Source organism: Echinops telfairi, unplaced genomic scaffold (assembly GCF_000313985.2).
Source record: "Echinops telfairi isolate 266 unplaced genomic scaffold, ASM31398v2 ScPeMD7_70;HRSCAF=299, whole genome shotgun sequence".
NCBI lineage: Eukaryota > Metazoa > Chordata > Mammalia > Afrosoricida > Tenrecidae > Echinops > Echinops telfairi.
Window position 1 is genome coordinate 30,817,372 of NW_022103968.1, and position 21,907 is coordinate 30,839,278.

Genomic DNA, 21,907 nt, shown 5'->3' on the forward strand with positions numbered 1-21,907 from the left:
GGTAAAAAACTGCTGAAGGATTGCTTCTAAAAAAAATCCTTTAATCCATCATAGAATTTAAAAGCAAGGAAAGGCCTTTGGAGATCTCTTTCCTGTCCCTCATTTTAGAGACGAAAGCTGTGACCCAGTGAGATGGGGACTTGTTCAAGGTCACCCAGCAAAAGAGAGGTCAGACCAGAGGTTCCCAATTCCTTTTTCATCTTGCCGTGGGTTATTTATCTGGAAACGAATAACACAGGCTAGCTAGTTCTCTCGTTGGGATCCTTTAATTAAAAGTTCTGCTACTCAGAGAAAAAGCACCCGTCAATGGGCTGGATCGGTCCTTGCCACCCCCTGAACGTCGTTAGGGAGTCTCGACTACTTAGATGGGTATTACTCCCATCTAAGCATGCCTCCCTGGTGGCAGGGACCCACGTGCAGGCATGGTACCCGAGAGGAACGACTCACCTCGAGAAGGCATGGCCCATGCCACTTGTCTTGTCCATGCCCACCGCCGGCAGTTTAAGGTGACCACACTTTCCCTCCACTGTCAATTAATTGGATTTGGCTTTTCCACTTGACACTCGCTTGCTGTTGCGGTTACTCCTGGAGGAGTCATCCCTTTTGACCTAGAGGCCCATGACCTTCAGATCTGCACGCTGCATCGCAGCATGAGGCAGCATGTCCTCAGTGGTTATTAACTACCCCTTGATCCCATCTAACTTCCTGCTGGTTGCAGGTCCCTGGGGGGGGGGCGGGGGTGAGAGGGTGAGGCATCTGCCTTCGGCAATCAAGACAGTGCAGTAGAAGATGCTGTCTTGTTGGGGTGTCTGTCTTCCCCTCGTGACCTCACTGATAGTACCACACCCAACCTGTGCCCCTTGATCCTGCTGCAAGAGCCCCCACCCCTGGCCGGGCTAGTAAAATTATTTGAGGATAACACACAGGATCTAGAGCGCAAGGTCCAATCAAAACACAAAAGGGATCTGCTGACTCAGCACTCTGCCTCCATGTGTCTCCATGGATGACCATCTGACTCTCCAAACAAGGCATTGGGGAGACTCTGAACTTGCATGTGGCTCCCCAGGCAATGTTGGGCCTCTCCGCTCCGGTCTCCAGGTCTGTGAGCGGAGCAGGCTCCTTTGCTGGCAGGAGGTCTGTCTCTGTTTGGGAATACAGGCTTCGTGTCCTCCCTGCTCGTCCCCTCGTTAAGATATCAGCCTCACTCAGCCTTGCTCTGGTCTGCCAGATGCACTGGCAAGCCAGCAGAAAAGGTTCCATCCAGAAGATGGAGTTCGGCTGCGATCCTCAAGGCCAGCAGTTCGAAACCACCAGCCGCTCTCCCGGCGGAAGACAGGAGCTTTCTGATCCCATAAACAGTTACAACCTCAGAAATTCAACAGGGGCAGTTCTACCTCGTCCTGTAAGGGTGGCTATGAGTCAGCATTGACTCAACGGGAGTGAGGTTGGTTTGGGAATTTGGCAGGTGGGAAGGCACAGCGCCCCCTGCAGGGACTGGGCTCAGGCCGCTCTGGGTTCCAATTCCAGGCGTGCGGGTTGGGTCTCAGGTTGAGGGTGTCAGAATTGTCTCCCTTGCTCTGTACTTGCTCACCTCCTGGGCCATCCTTTGGCCGTTCTCCGTCTGCTCTGCGTGGGCCACCGGCTCCGGTGGCCCCGGGCTGCTTGGCAACACTCTGAGTTATGTTAGAGATATAATAATGAATTATACAATGGATTATACATAATTAATTTAAAATAAAGCACGCACGCAATGGTTTAATTTCTCCAAGTGAATGATGCACTGCTCGCCAGATCCTGCTGGAATGCAGCCCCTAACTGCCTGCTTCCTGGTTGGGAGGTGGCGGCTGGCTGCCTTGGGAAGGGGTGTGGGCTCGGGAACCTGCTACGAGGCACAGCTTCCTTCAGGCTCCCTCTGGGGTGTGCTCCCATCCTTCCGCAGCAACATGTGGTTCTAGACCTGGCTGCTCCCGGGGTCTAGACTCCAGCCCTGGGCTGTGTGACTGTCTGCTAGTGCCTTGCTATCTCATGTGAGAGTGCCTCAAGACTATTTACCTATCACCCGCTCTGGGTGGGGACTAACAAGACATTTATTTACCAGGACTTGCAAGAAGGGTGACATGTCTCAGCATACACATTTTTCAAGAAACCCTTGACCGTGGCCTTCTTTCTCCCCTGGAACTTAGTAATTATGGTCTACATTCCTGTCGAGACTTGGGGTTCTCCTGAGGCTGCAATAAGTGGCTCTTGTAGTCATCCCGGTAGGGGGTTCCATTTACTGAGCACCTATGGTGTGCCAGGCACTAAGCTGAGCTCTGTGTTCATTATCGTCACGTGTATAATGACCCTGCGAGCTAAGTGTTTCCCACCTTGGCGGCTGGAGAAGTCGAGGTTCAGATACATGATCTGCCTCATCGGAGTGGCTAGAGTTCCTCCCTTGGTCTGTCTGGCTTTAATGCCTGTATGTTTAGACTCCATCATGCCTTCATGAGGAGCCCTGGTGGCGTACCGCTTATGAGTTGGACTGTGACCCACGAGACTGACAGTTCAAAACCACTCCGGTAAAGAATGACAGTCCTGATGAAAAATATAACTTTCCTCTAGTTCCTAAATGTTTCCCCTGCTCCCCGCCCCCACCTCGCCACTATCATGATCCCAATTCTACCTTGCAAGTCTGGGTAGACCAGAGGATGTACACTGGTACAGATAGGAACTGGAAATACAGGGAATCCAGGGCGGACAATCCCTTCAGGACCAGTGGTGTGAGTGGTGATACTGGGAGGGTGGAGGGAGAGTGGGTTGGAAAGAGGGAACCAATTACAAGGATCTACATGTGACCTCCTCCCTGGGGGACAGACAACAGAAAAGTGGGTAAAGGGAGACGTCGGACTGGGCAAGATATGACAAAATAATAATTTATAAATTATCAAGGGCTCATGAGGGAGGAGGGAGTGGGGAGGGAGGGGAAAATGAGGACCTAATGCCGGGGGTTTAACTGGAGAGGAAATGTTTTGAGAATGATGAGGGCAATGAATGTACAAATGTGCTTTACACAATTGATGTATGTATGGATTGTGATAAGAGTTGTATGAGCCCCTAATAAAATGATTTTAAAAAGAATGCCAGTTCTGGAAACTCACGGGGGCAATTCTGCCCTGTCCTGTAGGGTCGCTCTGAATTGGCATCAACTCGGTGGCAGTGAGTTTGGTTTTGGTTTATTCCTTCATTAATTCACCTGACGTGTATTTCCTGCCTGTCACGTGCCAGATTGCCTTCTTGGCTTGGTGTACGACCCACAGTGAGCACAATAAATGGTCGTTGCCCTCGGGGAGCTTACGACCTGGTTCCTGCAGCAGGCGCTGTACCTGCCTGCCTGCCAAACTACAAACAAGAAATAATAGACATAAGGAATAAGGAAAGGACCCAAACAAACAAGCTCACTGCCCTTGAGTCAATTCTGACCCATAGTGACCCCATAGGACAGAGTAGACCTGCCCCTTTGGATTTCTAAGGCTGTAAATCTTTATAGAAGCAGAAAGCCTCATCTTTCTCATGTAGAGTAGCTAGTGGTTTCAAACCAATCACCTTGTGGTTAGCAGCCCAACTCAGCCCACTATGCTACCAGGGTGTAGGTGCGAAGAAAAAGAAAATCCAGAGCAGGGTGAGGGGGCTAAGGTGCCAGTTGCAATTTTAAAGGGGTAGTCAAGGCAGGTCTTGGGGAAAAGGGACAGGCTAGGTCCTGGGGATGAGGGAGGGTTGTGCTCAAGGGTCTGCTCTTGTCAACTAACCCAAGGACTGGTCATCTACACCTCCTCAGCCAACACCACAGGTAAAACACCCAGCCGTCTACTTCTGTCAGATGACAGCCATTGCGAACCTTACAGAGCGTGGTTGTACCCTGAAACCCACTGGGTCTCCATGAATCAGAGCCATCTCTATGGCAGCAAGCATGGGTTTACTTTAGCAATTGCCAAGCCCTCTGGGAACTGGGGAGAAAGAGACGACTGGCCTGGCCCAGGTGAGAGATTTCTGGACTGAAGTTGGACCCGGGGGCTCTCCTTCTAGTAACGTTTGTCGCTTTGGGTTTCAGCTGCCGAGGATGCTACTGTTCCTGCTGCTCCTGTGGCTGCTGCCCACCACGGAAGGATCCCAGCGGGTAGAGCCCATGTTCACCGCAGTCACCAACTCAGTTCTGCCACCCGACTATGACAGCAACCCCACCCAGCTCAACTATGGCGTGGCAGTGACCGATGTGGACCACGACGGGGACTTTGAGATCGTCGTGGCAGGGTAAGTGTCCCCCACTCGGAACTGGGAAGATGCACTGGTCAGTTTTGCTGCAGAATGGCTGTGTAACAAGGAACTTCAAAACCCACGGACTTAGTACAGCACTAGGTCACTCTGAGGGCAGCTGTGACGCAGCTGTAACTTGCCTGGGTTCCTCGGGGCTTCTGACCTAGTCGGTCCTTGCCCTTTGCTAAAGCGGAGAATTGGGATGGAAGGCAGTTTGGAGGATGCTTGGTCAACAGGCTTTCTACGGAGAAAATTGGAATGCCCTGCCTTACAACACTCTCTCCTCTTCCTATTCAAGCCCCTTAGTTATGTGTCACTTCTCACCAGGGACCTCCAGATATTTTACAGAGGAGGGGCTCAAGGGTGGTGGCAGGCATGGTAAAAGAGGATGCTCAGCACTGTAAGTGCATAGCACTTGACATAAGACTAGGAGACCTGGTGGCGCATTGGGTATGCATTGGGCTGCGGAGCACAAGGTCGGCAGTTTGAAATCACCAACTACCGCCCCACTGGAGAAAGAGGGGACTTTCCATTCCCGTAAAGAGCTAAAGTCTCAGAAACTCATGGGGACCGTTCCACCCTGTCTTACAGGGTCGCTATGAGTCAGGATTCACTTGATGGCAGTGAGTTTGGTTGGGCTTTGAAAGGTGCCTTAGTGGCATTGCCAGCTAAGTGTTGGAGTGCTGCTACCCGTAAGGTCAGCAGTTCAAACCCACCAGCTGGTCTGAGGGAGGAGGATGCGACTGACTGCTCCTGTAAAGATGTACAAAATCTCCGAAATCTCATTTAGGGTCACTCTGAGTTGGTTTTGTTTGCGTAAGACCAGAACGCATACCTTGCCCGTTTCAAAGAAGGAAGGAAATACACATGAAGAGGAACGGCTCCACCTCTGCACTAGTCCTTTGCTGCCACTGCCCCTCTCTCTCCTCAGAAGCAACATTGGACAGCAGAGCCTGAGGAGCGTAAGATTAGAGTCCGAATGGCTTGAGTATGTGCCCTGACGCTATACCTCTGACTAGGTCACCTCCTCGTTGAGATTCGGGTACATCATCTGTGCAAAGGTGTATGGCTGCAGACACTTATTGTCCTGCAGTCTAGGTAGGTGATTGCACCTGACTGTGCATTTCAGCCAACCGCTGTTGGCCGTTCTCATGTATTGTGCACGCCCACGGTGAGATTTTGTCTAATGTCCTCTGGCCATGTCATCAGGAGACACCAGAGCCTGGAGAAAGACATCCTGCTTGGTAAAGTGGAGGGGCAGTGGACAGGGGGACTCCATGACAAGGTGGTGGACCCAGGGGCTGCAGCGAAGGACTCCGACATAAGACCAGGTGTGAGGATGGCTGGCGCAGGACCGGGCAGGGTTTGCTTCTATTGTGCATCCCGGGGTCACCATGAGTCAGAACCAACTCGATGGCATCCAGCAGCAGTCACACCCGGTGCCAGGCATTGTGCTAAGCCTTTCCTACCCATCGTCTCCTCTGATCCGCTTGACACCACTATGGAGGAGGAACAGACGCATCCCCATTGATGCAGAGACGGGACACTGGGATTCCGAAACACTCACTCAGACACTTGCTCACTGTCAAGTGCATGGCATGTGAACGAGTGAGTTCAGATCGAATCCCAGCTCCCTAACTCTGGAGTTTCTGCCAAACTACACTAGGAGAAGTTTAGTGATCACTTCAAAATCAATCCGGCAATCCAAACACCCAGGGGCCAGCAGTCAGCCTGGGGCTGAGAAGCCCAATTTCTCCCGGAGCACCAATCAAAGGAACAGCAGGTGATGTTGTGCGTAGCTGTTGCCTGTACCAGAAAAGCAAACACTTCAGGCTTTGACTTTGAAAGACCTGGTTTTAAGACCTCTCACCCACAAGCTGTGAACCCTGTGCAAGTTATTTGACTATGCAGACCCAGTTTGCGCCAAAACCACCTCTTGTAGCTCACTTTTCCTATCCTTGCTCCCATTTCGCCCCTTTCCAGGGCATCCATCACAAAGGCGAACTGAGGTTGCAGTCACAGGTTGTGTTGCCCTGTGACTGATCTTTCAGCTTCAAGGATCAGAACTGAGAGAGGACATCTTGCCCCCAGGGCCGCTCCTGACCTAGGACTGTCTTGGAATGAGGCAGAACCGTGTGGTAGCAGAATGTTCTAGGTCTCTGTGTCCTTTCCAAGTCAGAGGGAGTACTTGTCAGCCCAGCCCAGGGACAGCTGTTGGCCGAGGTCTGTTGTCTGGGCCTGGTGCCTAAGCTTGGTTGTGGTGGGTCCTCATCCCACCCAGCCTTAGAGGTCAGAGGATGGGTCCTGCCCTCCTGAGTCTGCAACTCCCTTCTCTCCACGTGCTGGGCATTCATTTGATCTGCCTCTTTGATGAAGGTTCTAGGTTTCACTCTCTTCCACGGAACCCACGGCATTTGCTGTGGAGCCTCTACGGTAGAGGCTCCAGATGGGATAGACCCTCCTCTTGTGGTCACCGTACAGCAGGTGTGCACACTTGGTAATCTAGCTGGTTGCTCACTGGGGATCCTGCAGGCCTCTGGAATCATCTTCTGGAGTCGAGAATCAGATTCTCCTGGGTCTTAGCCCTTTCGGAAAGACCCCGCCCCCCCCTCGTCTCGGAGGAAGAGCTGAGCCAGTGAGCTTCTGTCTGAGAAAGCTTGGGCTGCTGCATTGCTGTTCCGAAAGATGCTGTTGTTGACCCTCCGCAAGGAGTACGAGTTATACAGAGGACAGGGCGGCGGAATTGGGCAGCCTCCCAGCTCCGGGTCAGCCTGCGTGGCTGTTGCACAGCATTGAGAATTCTCTGCGCGTCAGAAAGACACGTTCTAATTTAAGTACCAAAATACATTCCAAAGGCAAATATAACTTTTCATTATCTTCAGCTCGGGATGATTTGTCACTGTCTCCTTTGGGACTGGGGAGCCAAGAGTTGACTTAGAGTCGCATTCAAATCAGGACCTTGGGAGATCAGTGGGTCCACCTTTGCTTTCCACTAACACCACACCTACACTTTGGGGCAGCACCATTGGTTTGGGAGGAGTCCTGGCGGTGTAGTGCTTACTCCTTGGGCTGCGATCCACCTGGTTGGCAGTTTGAAACCACTGGCAGCTCTGCAGAAGAAGGACTGGGCTTTCTTCTCCCAAAAACACAGTTTCGGAAACCCACAGGGGTCAACAACAAGTCAGCATTGACTGGATGCAGGGGGTTTGGTGTGGGTTGGAGAAGAATGTGCGCACTCCTATTCAAATCCAGCTCAATGATTCCCTGCATGACGGACCTCTGGGATCAACTGGAATGTTCTATGTTAGAGGGCCATGCAGCCGTTTTGTTTCCTTCTTGACTTGCTCTAGTGCCTCTGAAGTTATAAGCTAACTATAACAACGAGGGTCGCTGGTTGGCAGTTCAAACCCAACCGGAAGCACCTCAGAAGAAAGGCCTGGCGATTCTGCTTCTGAGACCCTAGGCCTTGAAACTTCTTGGGGGCAGTTCCACTCTACACCCCTGAGGTCCCCAGGAGTTGGGATCAACTGGAAGACAGCCAACAGTAACAGTATCCATCATATTTAATAACAATAACAGTATCCATCATATGTAACTCCGTTCCTTCTGATTGCTGACTCGCTGTCTAAGAATCATGACTCTGTTTAAGAATCGTGTAGCAAGAGTTAAATTCATTGAGAGTTGTTTTCATTGAATTTGATCCTGATCGCCTGCCACCACCACCCCCAGCCCGGCCCCCTCCCCCCTATCTTATAGCCCTTCCCATTATCTGGCCTCCTGCAGGTATTTACATTTGCAACCCTCGGCCTAATGGCAGCCCTTCTGTTTCTAAGGTGCCCTGTACTTAAACCTGTATTTGGATTTGTTGAACTTGCCTTTAGATTTGCTGACCTTGTGCCATGATTCCAGCCCTGTTGCTTTGAGTATTTACTCTTTGAAGAGGTTTGTTTTGTTTTGCTTTTTTGCCTCATGTCCTCGTTCTGGGTATCGACGGCATTGATTTGGAGCATGTTGCTGGCGAGTTTGTGTTGTGTTTCAGAGCCTTGGGTTAATTGTGATGGAAGGCGTGTGCGTGCATCTGATGCGGGGAGGAGCAGCAAATGACCGCCCTGTGTTCTGTGGGGGTGGAGGAGGGACTCGGTCGGCTCAGGCTCACGCCTCCGCCACAGCTGGGTGAGTGCCTCTGCATAGGGAGGGCTTATCTGTTAACCGGCAGGTGCATGATTGCATTCTGCTTGCAGCCTCCTCCCTGCAGGGCCGGGGAGGATTTGATCACCCCTGGAGACGTCCGCGCACGCACGGACCACGGAGGTCTTTGGGATTGGTTCCCTCGGTAAATAGAAAGCCCAGTGGCTTCCCCTTTTTTCCTCTGTGGAACGAAACACCCAATCTACAGTCTCCCCTAGTCTGGGAAGGGATTCCTGTTGGTGTCGATCTTGGCAGCAATTCCTTCGGAGCAGCTATTGTTTCCCAGCCCTCCCCAGAGGTCTGCGACAACCCCACTGCCCTCTCAGGCTCCAGCAGGCGATGAGCTCCAGGGGAAAGACTGCAGTGGTTGTAAAGTTTAAATCCTGATTTAGATCCGTGTTCTGACACAAAGAGCATTCGTTGGATAAAACCTTAACACATTCTTCACAGTTGGAAGGGTTTCATTTCAAGAGATGATCCATTTTGTAAAGCAATGGTTTATTTTCTCCCCCACCCCTCTTCATTCTGCAACTGTGTCAGGCAACTTTATTTTTAATTTACCAAAGTTAATTGGATTATTTAAAAGGCAAACCATATTCAATTACTAGATTAATCATGATCACATCGGAGATTTTTTTTTTTTTGCCATTATAAATAATAAGAACAATGATCAAGAATGAGGTATTTCTCTCTGGTTAATCAAAACAGCATGTGTGCATTTTAATACAAGCATATAGAGACATCTGTAGGGTAGGGATCCATATGTACAGTGGGTATAGGAAGATATAAGGTCCCTCACTCATGATCATGGAGCCCACTCTGACTCACAGGGACCTTCTAGGACAGAGTAGAACTGTCTCTGGGTTTCCAAGACTGAAACTGCAGGGAGCAGACAGCCCCATCTCTCTCCCAAGGAGGGGCTAGTGGTTTCAAATTGCTGAGCTTGGGGTTAGCAGCGCAGCCCAGAACCCACTACGCCACCAGGGCGCCTCATAAGGTCCCCAGGTGGTACAAATGGTTTGCACTCAACAGTTGGTGGTTAGAGCCCTCCAAGCAGCACTGCGAAAGAAAAGTCCCGGCAGCTCGGTTCTGTTGAAACGACAGCCGAGGAAGCCCTTGTTTGTGTTTCCGCTCTTCCCATGGGGTTGCCGTGAGTTGCAACCAGCCCCGTGGCTGCAGCAAAGAGGTAGCTACATGATGAAGAGGAGCAGGGAAGTATTCCATAGCTGCGTCTAACACAACAGGACTAGGCCTTTTGAACTGTTGCTTTGTAAAATGCATTTCATAGATGCGATCATCAATTTTTACATTCATTTCTGATGCTAGATTGTTTCCGTTTCCCGCTCTCTTGACTTTACATCAGATGTGTTTCACTTTTAAGTACATTTGAAGATTTATCGCATGAAGGGGGGAGGCATAGATAATACGATGAAGTTTTAAAATCTGTCTTTATCAAACTCTCCACACCTGCTTCAAACCCACCCTAGTCCCGCCCCCCCATTCCCCACGCCCCCCCAATGCCCCCCACACACCCCCACACACACCCCCACACACACACCCCACACCCCCCCCCCCACGCCTCCAAACACATACAAGCATTTATTTCTATCACTCTCTCAGGAATCAAGCCGATCCGGTAATTGTGCTGAAGCTTGGGTGTTGGTGTTGTTTGCTTCATAACATGCCCATTATTCAAAGGTGTCACCACAGTGAGACTTAGCACCATCACATCGATTCCAATTCATAGCAACCCTATAGGACAGACCCTGTGAGTTTCCAAGACTGTAACTCTTTACGGGAGTACAAAGACTCATCTATCGCCTGAAGAACAACTCGTGGTTCCAAACTGCTGACCTTGCAACCCAGCACGTAACCACCACACCACCAGGGCTCCTTAGTATGGATGAACCATATCGATGTTGACCTTCCTGGAGTGCCATTCACTCAGTTTCTAATCCCTGACCATGGCCAACGAGTCTGTCCCACACAGCCTTGTGCACACGTGCAAACAGCTCTCCAGCTGGATACCAAGAAGTGGAGATGCTGGGTCAGGGATATGTGCGTGTCCAATCTCAGTAGAGGTTGCCAGATTGTCTCTAACCACACTCTGCCTCCACATGTTTGTTGCCTGGAAATGAAAGCTAGGCTTTGTGATGAGCCCTTTCAACAGCTGTTCGAGAGCCTCCTGTGCGTGCAGTCATGTGTGCTCGAGGGGCTGACCGGGATCAATTTAGGTCTCGTTAACAATTCCAATTCAGGGTTGGGGGTGGCGTTGGGGGGAGAGCCTTTTCTACATCTGCAAAGGGAGCAGCTTCTATGAGAAACGGAATGGAAGAACTTCAATGCTTTGATTCAAACTGCTAAACGCCTTCTAAACTGCCTTCTTGGCAAAAAAGTATCTATTTCTTAAATAGGTCCCCTTTATCTCTGAGGTTCATTGCCGTTGCTATCATGGAAGAATGACTGCAGGGTGCCTGCTCTCCTGCTATGGTTAAGCATGGGCCAGCCTTGATTTTGAACACTAATAAGACCCAAGCAGGAGCAGGGGCCAGGGTTTATAACCCGTTCTTAGTGCTTAGTCACTCTGGCATCCAGGTTTGCCAGCGATGTCCCATCAGCCACACCTGTACCTGTTCCTCCTTCTCCCCAGCCCTGTGCAGCCGTAGCAATGGGCTGCAAAGCAAGACCCTCCTGACCAGAATGGAAGTGATTGACACACACACACACACACACATATACCGGCTGTCAGTAGGGGTGGTAAGACAGACCAATGGCCCCACCTTTCCACCTTATGCCCAGACCTCAATCTCTGGAACTCATGAATATGTTACCCACATAGCAAAAGGGACTTTGAGTTTGAGCCACTAAGGATGGATTATCTAGGCAGCCCCAGAGAATCACAAACCCACGGCCATTGAGTCATTTCTGATTCGCAGCCACCCTACATAGGGTTTCCAAGACTACAACTCTTTTACAGATGAAGACAGCCTCAGCTTTCTCCCAAGGAGTGGCTGGTGGATTTGAACTGCCAATCTTTGCCTTAGAGTCCAACACCTAAACCACAATGCCACCCGGGCTTCCTGATGTAACCACTAGGGTCCTTGAAAGTGGAGAGGGAGGCAGAAGAGGAGGTCAGAGTGATGCAATCTGAGAGGGACTCAACCCGCCTTTACTGACTTTGAGGATGGCCACTGGCCGAGGGATATGGGCAGCCTCTGGGAGGTGGAAATGTAAGGAAACAGATTCACTCCTAGCGTCTCCGGAAGGAGCACAGCCCTGCCGAGACCTTGATTTTAGCCTAGTGAGATCAGCATCGGACTCTACATTAAACTGTAGGTAATACCTTTGTGTTGTCTACGTTCGTGGTGATTTGTTCTTGCAGCAACAAGACACGCGATGCCTGGTGTCATTTTTCATAGAGCGGATAGCCATTACCTCGGAGAATTTTAATAGCATTGTTTTTACAATTTCACAATAATGTAAAGAAATACCTGCCAACAAAAGTTGTCTTTAAAAGACTCGACTTCAAATACATGCACGACTAGCAAAAAAAAAGTATTTGTTCTAATCAATGCCTCCCTCTGTCAGAGGAGCACATACAGGTTTGGAAAGAGTCCCGAAAACCATACTCTGTTCTTGGGTGACCATCCAGAGTCATGCACCCTGCGCTGCATGGCCGGGAACTCTGCTCTGACGTGACTGGCCACCACCAACAGCCCCTGAGTCCACCCGGACTCACAGCATCCCCGTGTGAGGTTTCCGAGACGGTGACTCTGTATGGGGGCCGGTCAGAGCAGGGGGGTGGCAGCCCAGCACTTACCCAGCAGCACCACTAAGGACCCTTGTGGGATGACTTCAGGGGGCTGCGATGCAAGGATTTTAAAGATCTCATGGTGCTTGGTAGGGAGAAACATAGTCAAATTGTCAGCATCCCAAGGGAGATGGAAGCATCAAGGGAGGCTGGCGGTGTGAGGAGGAGTGTCCTTCCGGCTGGGAAACACGAGACCTTTGGGGTTGGTATTTGCTGTGCTCTGGAGGGAGGAGGTGGACCTGCTTAACCAGGGGGCAAAGACTCTCCAAGTCTATGGTAGCTTTCAGCTTACTGGATGTTTGTTGTTATTTGTTTCCGAATTTTTCTTGAGAGCATTTTAACGACAACAACACAAAATGGGTTTTCACGAAGTAGTGGAAAGTGTTTCTAAATAAGCCATTCAAAAATAGTAATATAATTAAGGCTCTAAAATTGCCTCTGCTGGAAAAGGCACTGCTACTTTTAGTCGCCTGAATTTACCATCCATTCAGAAAGGAGCCGCCTGTCCTGTCTCTAGCTATTTTCCATAAGTCTCTCTTCTCCTCACGTGTTAAGCGGTGGGCTGCTGGCCAGACCCTCTTAGTCTCATGGGCTACATGAGAAGGCCCAGGGACGTGGCCGGTTTCCTGAAGGCCCCGATACGTGTAGCACGTTTCCTGAAGGCCCAGGTACATGGGTGGCTAATGTGAGAACGGCTCTCTTCACCCTTCTAGCGCATTGACCTTCCTCCCCTGGAAGCGCACCTGAACCAAGAGACTGACTCTTGGTCTTCTTTTTGGAAACGTGTCCTTCAGCTCCCAGAATCCCTTCTGCTCTGGAGGCCACCTGACCTGAGCCTCCGTCCCCCTAGCCTCCTCAGACGCCCCTCCTCCTGAGGCCGCTGTCTGGTGAGCTGGGTGGCTGTATCAGGGTCTTATAGGCTGAGGTGGGTCAGTGTTACTGTTTCCTCTGAGGAAGAGGTTACTCTGGAGGTGCACACACAAATGAGAAGAAGCTAAACACAAATCATTCCCACGTTAGAATTCTTCATTCATTCATTTTCACCTGCGTACAGAATGAACCTTAGCAAGGGGTGGAGAGTGGAAGGAAAAGATGTCTGGTACTTTACTTAACATCTCATTGCAACCACCATCGTGACCACAAGATAGATATTCTTGTATTTAATTCTAACTCACACTTTTTGATTTACATAGCTAATATTGTTAGTCATGCGACTTACAACTGGCACTTTCCATTAAAGCAGCAAAGATTTCTCTTTTCTCTCACTACCATGGTTTTGATGCTGGCTGATATGCAGAACGGCTGATAGTTTCGAACTGCAGACCCTGAGGATCACAGCCCAACAAGGAACCACTGTGTCACCAGGGCTCCTTAACTTCTCTGGTGATATGTAAAAGAATGGTGGGTCTTATCACCGATGACCCTTTAGATTCGATGAAAACTGTAGGCAGCCTTGTCCTCATTTTGCAGATGAAACTGAGACCTGCCTGGTGATCCCCTTGGGGTCACAGACAGAGTGAAAGATGGAACTGCTGTTCTATTATATCTATATATACATATCTATATATACATATATACACACATATGTGCATATTTCTCAGATACCTGCTAAGTCAGGCTTGTCAACTGGATAGTTCAAATCATAATCATTTCTATTTCCATGCTGGGCCTATTAACAAAGATCTTTGTTTGGAAATCTCATTCTGTGGTGATAGACTTATTTATTTCTTCCTGTGAGTTTGTCAATTGTTGTTTTATATCTACTGGGCAAATTTATTAGATATTGCTTTAGAATTCTGTTTTTCTGGTGAGTGGAACCATGATCGTTATAAAGTAGAGCTTCTCATCTCCATTTATGTTGTTGGCTGGGCATTATTATAGTTGTTCCAGATCTCTTTTGGATAGTGTTTGCCAGGTATATACTTTTACTTGGCAATTTTTGAAATGTGTTGTATGTGGCATAGATATAGCCTAAGTTTTCCTACTAGTTAAATTGCCCATTTGCTGATGATTTTAGTCCACTTACATTTCATGGAAACATTGATATGCTGAAATTTGTTTTTATTATCTTACTCTATCAGGTTATATATATATTTAATGCCTCTCTTTTTTAAAGAAATTGATTGCTTTAGAATTGGGGGGAACGTGAATTTTTCTTGTTTTTTAAAATCCCTTTTTTGAGTTCTATTGATTTGGGATTTATATCCTCTATTTTCATTCTTTTAATGGTTTCCTTTGAAACCTAATGATTAATTTTTAACTTAAAAAAACTCCAGAATTATCTAATCCTCCCCAAATTTATTGATTTCTGTTTCCATCTCTGTGATAAGCCCTTAAAACACAAAACAAACCCATCACCATTAAATTGATTCTGACTCATAGCAACCATATAGGACGGAGTAGAATTGCCCCCTTTGGGTTTCTGAGGCTGTACGCCTCTACAAATGTAAACAGCTTCATCCTTAACCCACAGAGAGGTTGGTGGACTTGAACTGATGATGTTGTGGTTAGCAGTCTAGTGCTTAGCTCACTCTACCACCAAGGCTCTTGTGTGATAAGACTGGGTCCTCAACAAGGACATCCCAGATGAAACAATAGGCAGTACTGGACTCACAGACTGCAGGGACATCTCCAAGAGCCACCTGCTTCACTCTCATACAAGTGAACAGAAACTTGACCTGGAAGTAGTGAGCAGTAAATAAATTGGCTCTGAGCAGTATGACTAAGTCTTGAGCATCAAGGTCAGGATATTTAACCCTAGAATCGTGCATTCATCCAGGATCCCTGCAGGGTTCTCAGGTCCATCAGATACCCCGGCCCTCAGCCCAGCTCACTGCCACTGAGTCGATGCTGGCTTATAGTGACCCTCATTGAGCAGAGCAGAACTGCCCCTGTGAGTTTCCGAGACTGTAACTGTTTACAGGAGTTGAGAGCCCCACCTTTCTCCCTCAGCACATCTGAAGGTTTTGAACCGCTGTCCTTGCAGTTAGCAGCCCAACTCATAGCCACCAGGGCTCGCAACCCTTAGCAAAGGTGGGCGCAAATCCTTTCTGGTACAAAACTATCTCCAGGTTAGGCCCACGGGAGGCCCATATCTTAAGGTCAAACAAATATGAAAAGGAGGCAAGCCACCCTGGATAAGAGGCAGAAAATACAGCTAAGAACACTTTCCAACCCCCAAGTCTTCAGTTATTAGACTTGTCAAATACAGCATATACAAGGCAACTTCAAAAAGTTGGTGGGGAAATGGAATTTTACTTAAATGCCCATCAGTAGGAGAATGGATGAAAAGCAATGACGAAAACCGGAAGCACTTTGTGAGATGGGCAAAGGGCCAGTGTTACATGAGACCACTGTTTATGGGAAATATCCTTACAACCAAGATGAAGACATTCATGGCGAGGAGAGCAGACTCCGGAGATTCCCAGGGGTCGGAGGGCAAGAGAGGAACAAGAAAGGAATGGGTGAGACCCGCGGTTCTCAACCTGTGGGTCGTGACCCCTTTGGGGGTCGAACGACCCTTTCACAGGGGTTGCCTGATTCATAACAGTAGCAAAATGACAGTTAGGAAGTGCAAATGAAAATAATTTTATGGTTGGGGTGTCAACACAACTTGAACTGTATGAAAGAGTTGCGGCATTAAGAAGGGTAAGACCACTGGGTTAGCCTGTGGGCAGATGTAAACTTGGGTGTAATGGAAGACAGGAGCCCCCAGAGGGAGGGAGTGAATAAACTGTTGGGGTTTCAATTATTCATTTAAATGCTTGAACGTAAAGTTAATGATCTGAGATGTAACCTCCCGCCCGCCTAATTTACAATTTAAAAAATGGGGGTGAAAGGAAAGACACTGGGGTTTTTCTATGAAATCTCTGGAGACCCTTCCCATCTATAAATGGAACATTTAAAGGAACAAAAGATGAACTCACAATAATGAGGAGGCAGCAAAACACTGGGAAAAAGAGCAAACGAACACTCATAGAAATGAAAACCAGGGATTGGAATGAGAACTCAACAATTTAGACACAATGAAGAAAGAATTAGCCAATTGGAACATCGATCTGGAAAATTACCCAGAATGCAGCAGCATAGAGAGACAGGACGTGGAACCGGATGGGAAAGGTTAAGAGGCTGGGGACTAGAAGGAGAGCATTTGACATGCCGGAGGGGAGCCTCAGAAGGAGAAGACAGGGAGACGAGAAAGATGATACTATTGGAAAGATGGCGACTGGTAACTTTTCAGATCTGAGGAGAGACATGGCACGATCGATACCGACAGTTGCACTTTGCACACGTTGTCGAGAGAGACCAGTCCCTGGAGGAGGGCAGCGTCCTTGGTAAAGGAGAGCGTCAGGGAAAGAGGAAGGCCCTTGACACCGTGACCTGAGAGTGGTGGCAATAGCGGGCTTGAGCGTCATGGCCCAGGCAGGACCGGGTTTGTTCTGTGACACTAATAGAGTCCATGTACGTTGGAGCCAACATGACGGGATCTGCTGACAAACAACATATCTCAGTGAACAGATCTGTCAGGGAATAAGTACAGCTAGAATGCTCCTTGGAAGCGAGCCTGGTGAGACCCCATCTCATATACTTTGGACATGTGCGCAGGAGGGGCCGGTTTCTGCAGAAGGCCATCCCGTGCTCGGGAAGGTAGAGGGTTGGCAAAAAGAAGATCGTCAACGAGACGGATTTCCACAGTGACTGCTGCAGTGGGCTCAAGCGGGAAGGATTGTGAGGGTGGCACGGGGCTGGGAAGTGTGTTGCACCGTAGGACGTAGGGTTACTGTACGCCAGAATGGACTCAACGGTGTCTCCCAAGAACAGGGCACCCGCAAAGCCTCAGAAAGAAGACAGAGGCAAGAAGACCAATCGCCTTCCAAGGAACGACGTTTAGACCAATGATTGACATCCCAGCAGCAGCAATGACAACCAGAAGACAGGGGAATAATAACTGTCATTCTAGAATGCAGAAAAATGATCTTTCAGGGAGAGACACAACAAAGATATTTTCAGATAAACAAAAATGGAGAGGGTTTACCAACATCGGTATTCTACAAAGGACCATCTAAAGCAGGTAGGAAGAAAAATGATCCCAGAAGGTGTTTTCTCAATTGAAAGAAAGAAAAATGAGCAAGTGAAAGAGTGTATGTATTATGTATAAAAATATATCTACACAAATAAACATAGGCTTTGTGTCCTAACAAATAGCGATAAAAATATATAACCAATAAACTAACTGTGTTAGTCTGGGTAAACTAGGGAAACAAATCCACAGAAACTAGTATATATAAGAGAGAGTTTTATTTAAAGGGTAAATGAACATTAAGAAAGTATCCCAACCCAGTGCTATCCAAGCCCATAAGACCAACATTAGCTCATATGTCTGACACCAGTCCACAAAGTCCTCCTCCATCTCACAAAACAGACGCAGTGATGCCAACCGCAGGAGGAAAGCCGAGTCAGTGAATGTGTAAGCATCTCAGCGCTAGCAGGGGTCTCCACACGGCTGCTCCAGCACCCAGGGTGCATCGGGGTAGGTCCATGTGGTTGCTCCTCAGGGATATCTTGCAGGAAGTGAGACTTTCCAGCTGAAGCAGGGAACTGGCTAAGGCAGCTGCACCCTGGTCCGACCATCACAAAGCAAGAGACCCGAGAACTAGAAAGGTGAGGCTCACCGAGCCATTTATCCCTTCACCCTGCAATTAACCCCACATGTTTATTGACCAGGTTGGCACAATAAACCTTAACGATCTCACTAAAAAAAACAGTCTTGAAATACTAGAATTGTGTTCCATGTTAAAAACCTGTTCTATCCTCCATGTATTTGTTTTGTAGTGAGAGAGCCCTTCAGAAACCCTAGTCTGTCCTACAAATGGAAACTGAAGGCTGGGCCTCTCAACAGATCATTCGGAAGGAATCCACAACACGTTCTTTCCACTACCCAGAAGGCATGGGGAGGCAAGTGCAACTGAAGAGGAAGTCATGCTTAAGAGATTCTCTCTGTTCCTAACTATTCAAAGGCGGTCACATTCTCTTCTTGCCAAATAGAAAGAGCCCTACAGCATGGAAGATTTTGGCATAGTGCAGAGAAGGGAAGGGGGTGTGTGTGTGCGCCCGCACGTGCGCATGTGTGTGCATGCAACAAGCCAGACTAGCCCCGTGGACTGTGCGACTCTCTGGAGGAGCCCCAGAGAATCAATTTCAGAGTTCGTTGCCAGTATAGATCCACCATCCAACGTCACTGGCATTTGGCAATGCCAGCCAACAAATTGTGTGACTTCGCTCGTCAAAAAAAGCCTGACTCCCTTGCCCTCAGCAGCTGTCTGTTATCGGTAGGATGGCTACAGCCGTATGTGCTCACAGTTAGCCACGCGGTATCCTTTGACATCCCGCATATTGGAGTCCCTCTTCATGCTAACTGTGAGTGGGCAGCGCACGGATGAGCAGGCTCATGGAGAAGTCCCCGGCACAGATGTGGTCGACATCATGCAGCCTGCAGTCCGGGTCACTTCTGATTGCTAACACTAAAGAGAACACAAAAACCAAACGGCCTTTGGGAATAATGAGGGTAACAAATGTGTAGATGTGCTTTACACAATTGATCTATGTATTGTGGTGAATTGTATGAGCCCCAATAAATTGATTAAAAAAAAAAAAAAACCAAACGGCCACTGAATCCATCTCATCTCATAGCAACTGGACAGGACAGGGGAGAACGGCCTCTGTGGGTCCCCAAAGCTCTCGCTCTTTACTGGAGCGGAAGTTTCATCTTTCTCCTGTGCAGCTGCTGGTGATTTTTGAACTGCAGACCTGGGGGTTAGCAGACCCACGTGCCACCAGGGCTTCTTCACACTTCAGAGCGGCAATGAACTTCCTCCGAATGTATCCCTCCACCTTACTCTGGAGAGCAACTGTGCCTTGGGATCATCAGCACGGGCTAGAATAACAGCATGTGGTCTTCCGGCCTCTACAATACCTTCACTCCTTCTGAGAAGAACACTCCCCCTTCTTTGGAGAACTGTCCCCCTTACAATCACAGGATCCTGTGGGACTGCCTGTCAGAGAACCCCATTGGCCACTAGGGATTCGTCTGGGGTTCCTGGTGACCTAATCCTGTCTGATCAACGTCTTGACTGTAGGTAATGAGGACCATTCTCTCTTTGCTTTAGGATCCTGAGCGATATGGGTGTTTCACCCAACTACCCCCAGCCCTGTCCCCCAACCCATGGAGGATCCTGAGAGAATGAAGACGGCACCTAGAGAGAAGAGGAGACCACCTTGGGGAAATCAAGGCCCCAGTTCCTATTCCTGGGACTCCCCAGACCTGTGGAAATCCTGAAACTCTCTTTCATTTCAGGGAGCATCCTTGTGTACCTCCAATCTTCCTTTGCCCTCTTTCTCCTGGAGCTACTTTCTCATCAGATACCAAAGCCAATGGCTGGTAGATCAGGGCAGGGAAGTCCCTCTTCAAGCCAGAGCAAGCAGCCTGTCTGGTGCTGTGCTGCAGACGGGCCATAACTGTCCCTGGGCCCAAAGGAGACACTGGGGCTATTGAGTCAATCAGACTCGAGATGCTTAAGAATATGCAAGAGCAGCTAACGCTCTGTAATCGATACTAGCCTACGTTTCTGGAGGAGTTTCTGCCAGCTGGGTGAGGTTTAAAAAGAAACTGGAAGGAAAGAAATATCACAATACTATCTAATTAAATAGTCAACGTTCTCCAGACACACATTGATCAATAATTATTCTTTTAAAATCCCCCCTCCCACATCGGATTGCACACTCCTGGGACAGGAGCGTTATGCCTTTCTCATCTGGGCACTTCCAGGGCCCAGAACGCAGTCGATCTCCATCGAAGGGCTGCAATGGGCAAGAATCTGATGAATGGATAGAAGATCGTAGGCGAGGGCCTCATAAAGATAGCAAACAGTAGATCTATTCAGAAGCGATTGATCTAAGGGGCTTAACCCTGGCGGTAACATCAGTCGCATCAATAAACAGTTTCTATCTGCGTCCCTATGGTGGCATGGCTGTGTGCTCAATACTTGGGTGGATACAAGAATAAGGTCCTTGATTCGGGTGATCTCAGTCCTAAGAGAGAGACAGCACCTGGGGGACAGATGGACAGAATGGCTACGTGCCACAGACACACACCCATGTTCAGCACACTGTTCAGACTCATGTTCCCAGTGAACCCTCCAAGTTCTTTTTTTTTTAAATCATTTTATTAGGGGCTCCTACAACTCTTACCCCTCCAAGTTCTTATAAACACGCACTCACCTCTGAGCTTGTGGTACCGCAGGCACCCTGGCGGCACGGTGATTACAGTACCTGACTGCCAAGCAAGAGGTCGGCAGTTTGAACGCACCAGCCACTCCACAGGGGAAAGAGTGGCGGTCTGCTTTGTAAGGATTCCGATCTTGGGAACCCCATGGAGCAGCTCTGCTCTGTTCCACAGGGCCGCTCTGGGTCTGTGGAATTGACTTGGCAGCAGCGAGGGCGATGAGATGACTCTTTTCCCTGTGATGTCACGGTGTTTGATATTATCTTAGTTGCTACCGCTAAGGTCCCTGTGTGCATTACGCTTTCATTAACCCAGAATTATTGTTGACTGAGGCTGACAACATCATCGAGCCTCCAGAAGCTGGTTACTTCTGGGTACTAGGAGAGGCAGCGAAGTTCCCCAGAACGAGCCGGTTGTCCAAGTACCAGCAGTACCTTTTGAACACACATGTTGCTGTGTCAGACACACTGCACATCTTCCCTCCGTGATGAAACAGATCATGGAAGCAGGAGGGAGCCTGCTGTCACAGCCCCAGTCCCCTTCGAATACGATAGGCTCAGGTCCTGCCTTCTCCAGCATCGTTTGCCCTCTGTCTTCTCCCCGGGAGGCTGCTCTGCACCCCTTATCCTACCCCCCACCATCAGCCATCTCTCCTTGGAGCTCATCCGATAGGGTCTTGATTAAACCACCAAGACCTTTCAGCACCAGATTCCTGGACAGCACCGGGGTGGGTGGGTGGGGTTGTGGTGCTGGATCAGGGCCCTAGAACCAGAAGGAACCTCATCCTTGTCTTAACATCCCCACGTGCAAAACCCGCATCTGCTCCCCCGTATTAGGAAGGCTCTGGAAAATATGGCAAGTCTCATTATAAACATTGCCTTTCCAGACAATTCATTAATCATTGTCAAAAAAAAAAAAAAAAAAAAAGCCAGAGCTGGTAAAATAACACATACCTCAGAGTTCCTAAGCAAAGATCTCAACTCTAAGTCAATCTTCTGAACAAATGTAACATTTCACTGGGTTGGGATGGGGGGGAGGAGATAAAGCTTTCACTAACAAATGTAGGAAGTCAAACAAAGTTCATTCTTGATTCAAAGAAAAACCAAAACACCGGAAAGCTAAAGAAAGGTTGAAGGACGCTGATAATTTTCCGAAGCCCATCAGATAACAGGACCTCCTGGTACATGTTGGAGACAAATGAAATAAGGCAGAAGTATTCGTTGGCACAACGTCTGGCAGATGCTAAGTGCTCAAATTCTAGTTAGTGTGCCAGGGAGTCTTATGTTCATTTAACGCCTATGTAACAGGAGCAATCAATCCAAACCAACTCTTATCTC

General features: G+C 48.8%; 1 protein-coding gene across 1 annotated transcript in view; it reads left to right on the top strand.

Moving 5' to 3' along the window:
* Positions 1 to 422: 422 nt before the first annotated feature.
* The window catches only part of CRTAC1 (cartilage acidic protein 1), a 149,944-nt gene continuing 128,459 nt past the window's right edge, over positions 423 to 21,907 (top strand). The window contains exons 1-2 of the mRNA XM_004701014.3: positions 423 to 506; positions 4,088 to 4,287. Of these exons, the coding sequence (XP_004701071.2) occupies positions 423 to 506; positions 4,088 to 4,287 (284 nt within the window). The remainder of the gene's footprint in view (positions 507 to 4,087; positions 4,288 to 21,907) is intronic.